We start from the raw sequence: 11678 nt of genomic DNA on the forward strand, positions 1-11678 counted from the left end.
GCAACATGTCAGTTCATGCTGCAAGAGCTCTGATAGGTTGGAGGACATCCTTCGGAAGTTATCATAATTACTGAGTAAGTCTACGGAATGGGGTGAGAACCACGAGCCTCCTAGGTTTTGTATTGAAGTCATTGTACCCAGAGGAGGACAGAAACTAGCTGTCCTCTGGCTACACCATGGTCCTACCCTACAGAGTGCTGTTGAGGCTACTGTAGACCTTCATTGCAAAACAGTGTGTTTTAATCAATTATTTGGTGACACTATTACATTTTTTCTGAGATTCACTGAGGAGGATGGTCCTCTCCTTCCTCCTCTGAGGAGACTCTACTGGTGCACTTCCTTATCACACACAGATTTTTTATCCACAGCAAGTCTGTTTGGCAACAGATTTTAATGCAAATATTCAAAAATATGCATAAAAACAATATGTGCATTTTCCCACCAGAGATGTGTTTCCATCAAATTGAAGTCTGTGCATGATGTTGTGCACATAATAAACATTACATTTACATTTAAGTCATTTAGCAGACGCTCTTATCCAGAGCGACTTACAAATTGGTGCATTCACCTTATGATATCCAGTGGAACAACCACTTTACAATAGTGCATCTAAATCTTTTAGGGGGGGGTTAGAAGGATTACTTTATCCTATCCTAGGTATTCCTTAAAGAGGTGGGATTTCAGGTGTCTCCGGAAGGTGGTGATTGACTCCGCTGTCCTGGCGTCGTGAGGGAGCTTGTTCCACCATTGAGGTGCCAGAGCAGCGAACAGTTTTGACTGGGCTGAGCGGGAACTGTGCTTCCTCAGAGGTAGGGGGGCCAGCAGGCCAGAGGTGGATGAACGCAGTGCCCTTGTTTGGGTGTAGGGCCTGATCAGAGCCTGAAGGTATGGAGGTGCCGTTCCCTTCACAGCTCCGTAGGCAATCACCATGGTCTTGTAGCGGATGCGAGCTTCAACTGGAAGCCAGTGGAGAGAGCGGAGGAGCGGGGTGACGTGAGAGAACTTGGGAAGGTTGAACACCAGACGGGCTGCGGCGTTCTGGATGAGTTGTAGGGGTTTAATGGCACAGGCAGGGAGCCCAGCCAACAGCGAGTTGCAGTAATCTAGACGGGCGATGACAAGTGCCTGGATTAGGACCTGCGCCGCTTCCTGTGTGAGGCAGGGTCGTACTCTGCGAATGTTGTAGAGCATGAACCTACAGGATCGGGTCACCGCCTTGATGTTAGTGGAGAACGACAGGGTGTTGTCCAGGATCACGCCAAGGTTCTTAGCACTCTGGGAGGAGGACACAAGGGAGTTGTCAACCGTGATGGCGAGATCATGGAACGGGCAGTCCTTCCCCGGGAGGAAGAGCAGCTCCGTCTTGCCGAGGTTCAGCTTGAGGTGGTGATCCGTCATCCACACTGATATGTCTGACAGACATAACATAACTTTTCCATCATATTTTCAACTCTACTGATGGTTTTATCACAAAATAAATTGTTTTATATAGGGAATGTGCCCACTCTGGTATTGGAACCTGCGCTCTAGCCAACAGCTCGCAACGGGTACATGATGCCTACATGATGAGATTATTATGGATAAAAGAGTACGATTATTTTTATTTGTCAAACGGCAGCCAAGCATCGATCATCATATCACCAGAATAAGACCTTCAATTTTATATTTATTGTAAAGGAGCATCAAGCTCATCACCAAGTATATGGACATCTGCTCGTCCAACATCTCATTCGAAAATAATGGGCATTAATATATAATTGGTCCTCCCTTTGCTGCTATAAAAGCCTCCACTCTTCTGGGAAGGCTTTTCACTAGATGTTGGAACATTGCTGCGGGGTCTTGCTTCCATTCAGCCACAAGAGCGTTAGTGATGTTGGGCGAATTGGCCTGGCTCACAGTCGCCTTCCAATTCATCTGAAAAGATGTTCGATGGGGTTGAGGTCAGGGCTCTGTGCAGGCCAGTCAAGTTCTTCCACACTCATCTCGACAAAACATTTCTGTATGGACCTCACTTTGTGCACGGGGCATTGTCATGCTGAAATAGGAACGGTCATTCCCTAAATTGTTGCCACAAAGTCGGAAGTACAGAATCGTCTAGAATGTCATTGTATGCTGTAGCGTTACGATTTCCTTTCACTGGAACTAAGGGGCCTACCCCAAACAATGAAAAACAGCCCCAGACCATTATTCTTCCTCCCCCAAACTTTACAGTTGGCACTATGCATTTGGGCAGGTAGCATTCTCCTGGCATCTGCCAAACCCAGATTCATCCATTGGACTGCCAGATGGTGAAGCGTGATTCATCACTACAGAGAACACGTTTCCACTGCTCCAGAGTCCAATGGCGGCGAGCTTTGATTTTAGGCTTTGCTAGCGGCTGCTCGGCCATGCAAACCCATTTCATGAAGCTCCCAAACAAACAGTTAACGTGCTGAAGTTGCTTCCAGAGGCAGTTTGGAACTTGGTAGTGAGAGTTGCAACCGAGGACAGGTGATTTTTACGCGTTATGTGCTTCAGCACTCAGTGGTCCTGTTCTGTGAGCTTGTTTGGCCTACCACTTCCCTGTTGAGCTGTTGTTTACTCCTGGATATTTCCACTTCACAATAACACCACTTACAGCTGACAGTGGCAGCTCTAGCAAGGCAGAAATTTGACGAACTGACTTGTTGGAAACAGTGCTGCCACTTTGAAAGTCACTGAGCTCTTCAGTAAGGCCATTCTACTGCCAATGTTTGTCTATGGAGATTGCATGGCTGTGCGCTCTATTTTATTCACCTGTCAGCAACTGGTATTGCTGAAATAGCCGAATACACTAATTTGAAGGGCTGTCCACATACTTTTGTCCATGTAGTGTAATTTATTATAGTAGTGGGAGGACCACAAACCATATCATCCCGTGTTTCCAAGTTTACTTGGATATGATGGTTATTATATCAATATTTGCGCATAAAGACGTTTCCACCGCCATTTCGCGCATAATTAAGATCCCACCATGTCGAACGAACAAATAATCTTTTGGCATTTATACAATTGTACCTAAACTTCCTGTTTCCATCACAGCTGTCGTGAATTGCTTTTTATATTGTATGACTTTACTCACACTGTGGACGGAAATGTGGTTACATGTGGGAAAATACGCATATTTTCTACATGCGGATTTGTGACTATTTACATGAAAATCTGTCGCCAACTAGAAACCTAGATAGTGATTAAACTGTGGAATTGATCTTTCTTTTCCCACCACGTTTAGAGCAGGTGCGGGAGTTTCCCATGCCCCAGAGACAAGTAGAATATAAAGAGTTTACCAAAGCACAGTTGGCATCATTTTCACGCTTCAACTCCACTAAGAGTTAAACGATCACTCTAAAGGTTGGGTATTTAGAAAAACGTACTAAACTTTTCAAAATACATTTAAAAAAGATAGAAAATAGTCATCCAATTCATTTCAGGTATTTAATGGTAGGCTAATCTCATTTTTGTTTTAATTTTGTCTCAGAATCATGGAGTTGAAATTGGCAGACGCTCTGCCGAGGTAGGATATCTCTGAATTGATTCCTGAGGAATACTGTATTTTTGGTTTGCATGTATTTCTTAGCCTTAAACCTATTTCCAATTTGCATGCTGATGTATAGGCTACAGTTTGCACAAACCTTTGTTAGACCAACCTCGATATAAAAAATAGCTTGTTTATCTGAGTTTGAAGAGGAAGATGAGATTTAAGGCTAACACCTTTAGTGTTTTTTCTCTGCAGCTCTTTTTCGGAGAGTATGGGGTTTGATGCGGAATGCTGCCTGCCTGGTGCGAAGGTAAGACATTTTGCTACACATTGTATAAAAAAGAATGGCAAGCGCTACAAGGATTAGGGTACACTAGTTGTAGAACATCAAAAACGTAGGTTGAGTTAGTGTGCTCATACATAAAGAGGACCAATAAGGCACTATGATATTAAATTGGTGGCATGTTAAATAGAACAGTCTTTAAAATCTCTTTGAACCTTTAAACTGAGTGAAACCTGGGGCAACTCCAGAAATATATATATATTTTTTTTCTTGACAGAATTTATAAATGTTTTGCTACTTGTAATCATTCTGATTACTTGTATGTGTGTAGGGTGGACCAGAGATGGAAGTGCACATGGGCCTGACCTTTGACCTGGAGGTTCTCCAGCAGCGTCAGGTAGGCATGAGACAGGTGGCTCACCTGGTGATGGTGCTGCACAGGATGAAACACACCTTTCAGAAGTCCGACTCCACACACACTCCCCTGGGCATGGAGTGCACCGACGACCAACTTTTCAGCATCGTCATGGACAACCTGTTGGAAGGTACATAGGCTGCCGTGCCGTATAGTGACCAATAGACGATCTATACTATTTGATTAGACTGTACTCTGGACTGATTTTCTGTTTATTTAGGCCCAGATCACTGTTAACAATTCAGTTAATTGATGGTCCCTGTCCCATGTCCCCACCACCCCTCTTACCCTCCTCCTCTGTGTAGAGTGTGTGATGGAGCGGGTCCAGGAGCCAGAGGGAGCGGTGGATAAAAAGGCTGAGGGGACCTTCTAGCGGCTGGACAGCCCCCAGCAGTGCACCCTGTGTGACAGTTACCAGAAGAGCCTGGTGCACAACCCTGAAACCATGGTGCTCCGTGCCGTTACACTGCGGGGCGGCAACGACCACCAGAGAGGTAGGCTAACTGGTAGGCTAACTACACTGCAAGCACAGTGCAAGCATTCCATAAGCGTAGATTTTGGCAGCCTTTACTAAAATTGGTAACATCACAGTTGAGTGTTAAGAATTGTGAAAATGGCCTTTATATATATATATCTCTCTCTCTCTCTCTCTCTCTCTCTCTCTCTCTCTCTCTCTCTCTCTCTCTCTCTCCTCTCTCTCTCTCAGCGAGGTTCAACCTCTCCATGTATAATATTCATATGAAGAACTCCCACACTATCCAGGCCCAGCCGGTTGCCTTGGGGATTGCCAGTAGCGACTTCAACTTGTCCTGACAGCACATCTCCCATCCTACAGTTGGAGGTGTGTCTCTCTCACAAACACACACACTTACCTCTACATACTCAATTCACCTCTCATCATCCTAATAATTTCTCCTCACCTCCCATTCTCTCTTTCTCAGCAGAGTTCTGACGACCAGTTGAGGACCATCAGCGCTCAGGGAGACACCGTTCGCTTCCTCTTCTACATGACAACCACAGGCATCTCCCTGACCACCTTCGAGTCGGCCAAGTACCCCGCCTGGTTCATCAGCACCTCACTGGAGCAACGCCAGCCCGTAGCGATGTGTCAGAAAGAGGACCTCAGAAAGCTCACCAACTTCTATGTCAACAACTAAACACAACACACACCCAGTCCCAAGAGTGTATATACCAAGTACAGCCAGAGAGAGAGATCAGACAGATGGATAAGGTAGAGGTGTTGAATTGATAGACCCTTCTACCACCACACTCTTCGGCTGTCCCCATAGGAGAACCCTTTTTGGTTCCAGGTAGAACCCTCTGTGGAAAGGGTTCTACATGGAAACCAAAGGTATTCTACCAGGAACCAAAATTGTTCTACTTTGAACCAAAAAGGGTTCTTCAAAGGGTTCTCCTATGGGGACAGTTGAATAACCCTTTTTGGTTGTAGATAGTGCCTTTTTTTTCTGAGTGCACCAATGTCTTTTGAAAGTGGTTTGGTTGTAGTGAGTGTGTGTGACCAGCAGGTGGTGCTGTGTGTTCATTCTCTCTGCAGTGTTGAGTTGTGGCTCAGTAGCGCCACCTCTGTTTCAGGGACGGCCCAGTTACTACTACTGACCACGCTGTCGGCTAGAGACAGGATCAAGAGCCCTTGCTCTAGCTTGGCAAAGTTTTAGTCACAGACCGTAAATACTCAATATAAAAAAAAGTAGCTTGATATTGAATTCTTTATCTTATGGTTGCAGTACCACCGGCTAAGTACAGTAGGCCAATATTACAGTAGAGTAGAATCATTAATATTCTTCCAAGCAGGACAGTTCTCATTTGTTTTTATTTTGTCAACTTTCTGTACTACTGGGTAATATCTAGTTATGTGAAAATCGTTTTTTAATGTGTCTGTTTGTGCTCTGACTGAATGATCTGCTTTGTATCAGTGAAGAGGAGATTTTTACGCTATTTTGTTCTATTTACTATAAGAAAGTTAATTATTTTTCCTTGTCTAACATTGCAAATGTAATTTTTATTTGGAGCATTATCCATTGTGACATCAATGCTATTTAGTTTATTGTCTATAAGAAAGTCAGTTATCCCTTTTCTAATATTATGATGTATTTAAAAAGCTAAGCTATTATATTACATAACAGCTAACGTCAACTAATATGTAATACACAATGTTATGTATTTTTAAAGCAATTATTGTCATATTTAAATGATTCAAGACACTTTAACTAAAAAAAAAAACATTTTCAATGAGTATATGATGTATTTTGCTATATGTTGGAAGTAAAGTTAATAAATTGTTAATAAAGTTAATAAATTTGGATGTTTTTATGGAGATGTGAGAGCAGAACAGACAATAACAGGAGGATGGACGATCTACCTCAAACACACATCTACATGCGGTAGTGACTTCTGAGTTGACTTCTGTCAATATTCCGTCGGAAATAGGCTTGGTGTAGCGTTCTGCAGCGACTCTTACACACACACACACACACACACACACAGTGTGAATCAGGGCTCTGGAGCTCTGTGTCCATCAAACACAAACCCATAAGCCTAGAATCTCGCATGGCGAGATGAAATGGACCCAGCCAACCAGAGGAGGAAGAGGCCTCCTCATTGGTCGTCGGTACGCTGGTTTGCATAGTGATATCTCTTTACGCCATGTGGTTGGTTCCCGCCATGTGTGGCGATGTTGGCTCCTATGCTGTAGCTGTACATAATGTATGTGGAGTAGTAGAGAGATGCAGGTTGTGGGGTGATACAGTGGGGGGGGAAAGTATTTGATCCCCTGCTGATTTTGTATGTTTGCCCAATGACAAAGAAATGATCAGTCTATAATTTTAATGTTAGGTTTATTTGAACAGTGAGAGACAGATTAAGAACAAAAATATCGAGAAAAACGCATGTCAAAAATGTTATAAATTGATTAGCATTTTAATGAGGGAAATAAGTATTTGACCCCCTTTCAATCAGAAAGATTTCTGGCTCCCAGGTGTCTTTTATACAGGTAACGAGCTGAGATTAGGAGCACACTCTTAAAGGGAGTGCTCCTAACCGCAGCTTGATACCTGTATAAAAGACACCTGTCCACAGAAGCAATCAATCAGATTCCAAACTCTCCACCATGGCCAAGACCAAAGAGCTCTCCAAGGATGTCAGGGACAACATTGTAGACCTACACAAGGCTGGAATGGGCTACAAGACCATCGCCAAGCAGCTTGGTGAGAAGGTGACAACATTTGGTGCGATTATTCGCAAATGGAAGAAACACAAAAGAACTGTCAATCTCCCTTGGCCTGGGGCTCCATGCAAGATCTCACCTCATGGAGTTGCAATGATCATGAGAACGGTGAGGAATCAGCCCAGAACTACACGGGAGGATCTTGTCAATGATCTCAAGGCAGCTGGGACCATAGTCACCAAGAAAACAATTGGTAACACACTACGCCGTGAAGGACTGAAATCCTGCAGCGCCCGCAAGGTCCCCCTGCTCAAGAATACATATACATGCCTGTCTGAAGTTTGCCAATGAACATCTGAATGATTCAGAGGACAACCGGTGAAAGCGTTGTGGTCAGATGAGACCAAAATTGAGCTCTTTGGCATCAACTCAACTCGCCGTGTTTGGAGGAGGAGGAATGCAGCCTATGACCAAAAGAACACAATCTCCACCGTCAAACAAGGAGGTGGAAACATTATGCTTTGGGGGTGTCTATATGCTAAGGGGACAGGACAACTTTAGCGCATCAAAGGGACAATAGACGGGGCCATGTACCGTCAAATCTTGGGTGAGAACCTCCTTCCCTCAGCAAGGGCATTGAAAATGGGTCGTGGATGGGTATTCCAGCATGACAATGACCCAAAACACATGGCCAAGGCAACAAAGGAGTGGCTCAAGAAGAAGCACATTAAGGTCCTGTTCATATAAACCTACCATTAAAATTATAGACTGATCATTTCTTTGTAAGTGGGCAAACGTACAAAATCAGCAAGGGATCAAATACTTTTTTCCCTCAGTGTATGTGGTTTTGGCTCTAGGAAGGTAAAATAGGACAGGGGTGGAGAGAGGATTCTACATTCTAAAGTGCAGCCCCCCCCCCAAAAAAAAAAATTTAATAAATGCTGCTAGCCTATATGAGTTCGCTATTAATGGAATTATATTCTATTGTGATATGTAAGCAAGTCAAATACTGTATTGCTCTTCGAAAATACATTGAAATGTTTGGTCTTGCTTCAGGTATTTTGTTCTTGTTAGTTTTCTCCCTGCTTTTGGGGACCCTTGAAAACTCACTGAAGACCTATAGGGGTCGCCCTGCCCCCTCATTCTAGCCATCTACATGGTAATGTTTCAATAAGTTTATATAGGTTCTATATATTAATTGCTTGTGTGTTGACTGTGTATTTGCACTGTACTAGCTTGTGCATCATTTGACCTTGAAAATGTACAGTCACCAATGCACTCCTCATCCCTCCTTTTAAGGTTAGTGATGATCAGAGGGAGAGAGACAAGCTGTGTTACCATTAGATTCTGATCAGAGAGATGCTGTGTTACCATTAGATTCTGATCAGAGAGATGCTGTGTTACCATTAGACTCTGATCAGAGAGATGCTGTGTTACCATTAGACACTGATCAGAGAGATGCTGTGTTACCATTAGACTCTGATCAGAGAGATGCTGTGTTACCATTAGATTCTGATCAGAGAGATGCTGTGTTACCATTAGATTCTGATCAGAGAGATGCTGTGTCACCATTAGACTCTGATCAGAGAGATGCTGTGTTACCATTAGACTCTGATCAGAGAGATGCTGTGTTACCATTAGACTCTGATCAGAGAGATGCTGTGTTACCATTAGACTCTGATCAGAGAGATGCTGTGTTACCATTAGACACTGAAATCAGAGAGATGCTGTGTTACCATTAGACTCTGATCAGAGAGATGCTGTGATACCATTAGATTCTGATCAGAGAGATGCTGTGTTACCATTAGACTCTGATCAGAGAGATGCTGTGTTACCATTAGACTCTGATCAGAGAGATGCTGTGTTACCATTAGATTCTGATCAGAGAGATGCTGTGTTACCATTAGACTCTGATCAGAGAGATGCTGTGTTACCATTAGACTCTGATCAGAGAGATGCTGTGTTACCATTAGACACTGATCAATCAGAGAGATGCTGTGTTACCATTAGACTCTGATCAGAGAGATGCTGTGTTACCATTAGATTCTGATCAGAGAGATGCTGTGTTACCATTAGATTCTGATCAGAGAGATGCTGTGATACCATTAGACTCTGATCAGAGAGATGCTGTGTTACCATTACACACTGAACACAGAGAGAGATGCTGTGTTACCATTAGATTCTGATCAGAGAGATGCTGTGTTACCATTAGACTCTGATCAGAGAGATGCTGTGTTACTATTAGACTTTGATCAGAGAGATGCTGTGTTACCATTAGACTCTGATCAGAGAGATGCTGTGTTACCATTAGATTCTGATCAGAGAGATGCTGTGTTACCATTAGATTCTGATCAGAGAGATGCTGTGTTACCATTAGACTCTGATCAGAGAGATGCTGTGTTACCATTAGATTCTGATCAGAGAGATGCTGTGTTACCATTAGACTCTGATCAGAGAGATGCTGTGTTACCATTAGACTCTGATCAGAGAGATGCTGTGTTACCATTAGACTCTGATCAGAGAGATGCTGTGTTACCATTAGATTCTGATCAGAGAGATGCTGTGTTACCATTAGACTCTGATCAGAGAGATACTGTGTTACCATTAGACTCTGATCAGAGAGATGCTGTGTTACCATTAGACACTGATTACCATGCTGTGTTACCATTAGATTCTGATCAGAGAGATGCTGTGTTACCATTAGACTCTGATCAGAGAGATGCTGTGTTACCATTAGACACTGATCAGAGAGATGCTGTGTTACCATTAGACACTGATTACCATGCTGTGTTACCATTAGATTCTGATCAGAGAGATGCTGTGTTACCATTAGACACTGATTACCATGCTGTGTTACCATTAGACTCTGATCAGAGAGATGCTGTGTTACCATTAGACACTGATTACCATGCTGTGTTACCATTAGACACTGAACAGAGAGATGCTGTGTTACCATTAGACTCTGATCAGAGAGATGCTGTGTTACCATTAGACTCTGATCAGAGAGATGCTGTGTTAGCATTAGATTCTGATCAGAAACATGCTGTGTTACCATTAGAAACTGAACAGAGAGATGCTGTGTTACCATAGACACTGAACAGAGAGATGCTGTGTTACCATTACACACTGAACACAGAGAGAGATGCTGTGTTACCATTAGACACTGAACACAGAGAAAGATAGTTCTCATCTGTTGATGTTCATCCTGTCTCTCTGTGGCATGCATACATACACACATACACACCCGGGTGTGTTTGCGTGTGTACGTTTGAATCTGTGTGTGTGTGTGTGCATCTGCCATGGACATTCCGGGCACATGGCAACACGAGCTAAATATAGCCCAGCAGACCCGGCATCACAGCAGGATCAGCGCTTCCTCGTGCAGGCATGGATCCTTCTGTCATGCTACTCTCCATCCCTCCCTCTTTCTCATTCCAGCCATCATGGTACTCCCTCACCCCCTTCCTCTCCCTCTCTCACTTAATCGCTCACTCACACCCTCTCTCTCTCTCCTTTGTCATGCAACTCTCTCTCCTTCTCCTGCTCCCTCTACCTCGCTCCCTCATTCTCCCCCCGCTCCATCCCCTCTGTTTTTGAGCATGCTCAGTGGGCTTCCTCTCTGGGTCACTAGGGAAGCCCATAGCAGCAGTAGAATTATAAACACACTACAGTATAAACGATACAGTAGTGCCAGTATGGTGTGTATCTCTCTCTCTCTCTCTCTGCTTGTGTGTCTTTATTTTGTTACAAATAGACTGCTATATTCTGTTGCTGACACACAAACACACAGGGCTGTTTTTAGCACTTCTGTAATACTGAAAACACATGACCCCATCTGCTCTCACCATAGTCCTCGGCATAGATACCATACTACGTTTCAAAACAAATCCAATTGTATTTGTCACATGCGCCGAATACAATGGGTGTAGACCTTACCGTGAAATGCTTACTTACAAGCCCTTAACCAACAATGCAGTTCAAGAAATAGAGTGAACACTTAAATAAAGGGAACACAAACAACACAATGTAACTCCAAGTCAATCACACTTCTGTGAAATCAAACTGTCCACTTAGGAAGCAACACTGATTGACAATAAATTTCACATGCTGTTGTGCAAATGGAATAGACAACAGGTGGAAATTATAGGCAATTAGCAAGACACCCCCAATAAAGGAGTGGTTCTGCAGGTGGGGACCACAGACCACTTCTCAGTTCCTATGCTTCCTGGCTGATGTTTTGGTCACTTTTGAATGCTGGCGGTGCTTTCACTCTAGTGGTAGCATGAGACGGAGTCTACAA

At 43.6% G+C, this 11678-nt stretch overlaps 1 protein-coding gene across 1 annotated transcript; it reads left to right on the plus strand.

Moving 5' to 3' along the window:
• The first annotated feature begins 4088 nt into the window (after positions 1 to 4088).
• Positions 4089 to 5480, plus strand: LOC106569145 (interleukin-1 beta). Its single transcript, XM_045693426.1, is given in 5 exon segments — positions 4089 to 4324; positions 4500 to 4688; positions 4901 to 5003; positions 5005 to 5035; positions 5139 to 5480. Coding segments are annotated over 5 exon segments (738 nt in total). The 5' UTR covers positions 4089 to 4122; the 3' UTR covers positions 5352 to 5480.
• The last annotated feature ends 6198 nt before the right edge of the window (positions 5481 to 11678 follow it).

This window comes from Salmo salar, chromosome ssa01 (genome assembly GCF_905237065.1).
Source record: "Salmo salar chromosome ssa01, Ssal_v3.1, whole genome shotgun sequence".
Taxonomy (NCBI): Eukaryota; Metazoa; Chordata; class Actinopteri; order Salmoniformes; family Salmonidae; genus Salmo; species Salmo salar.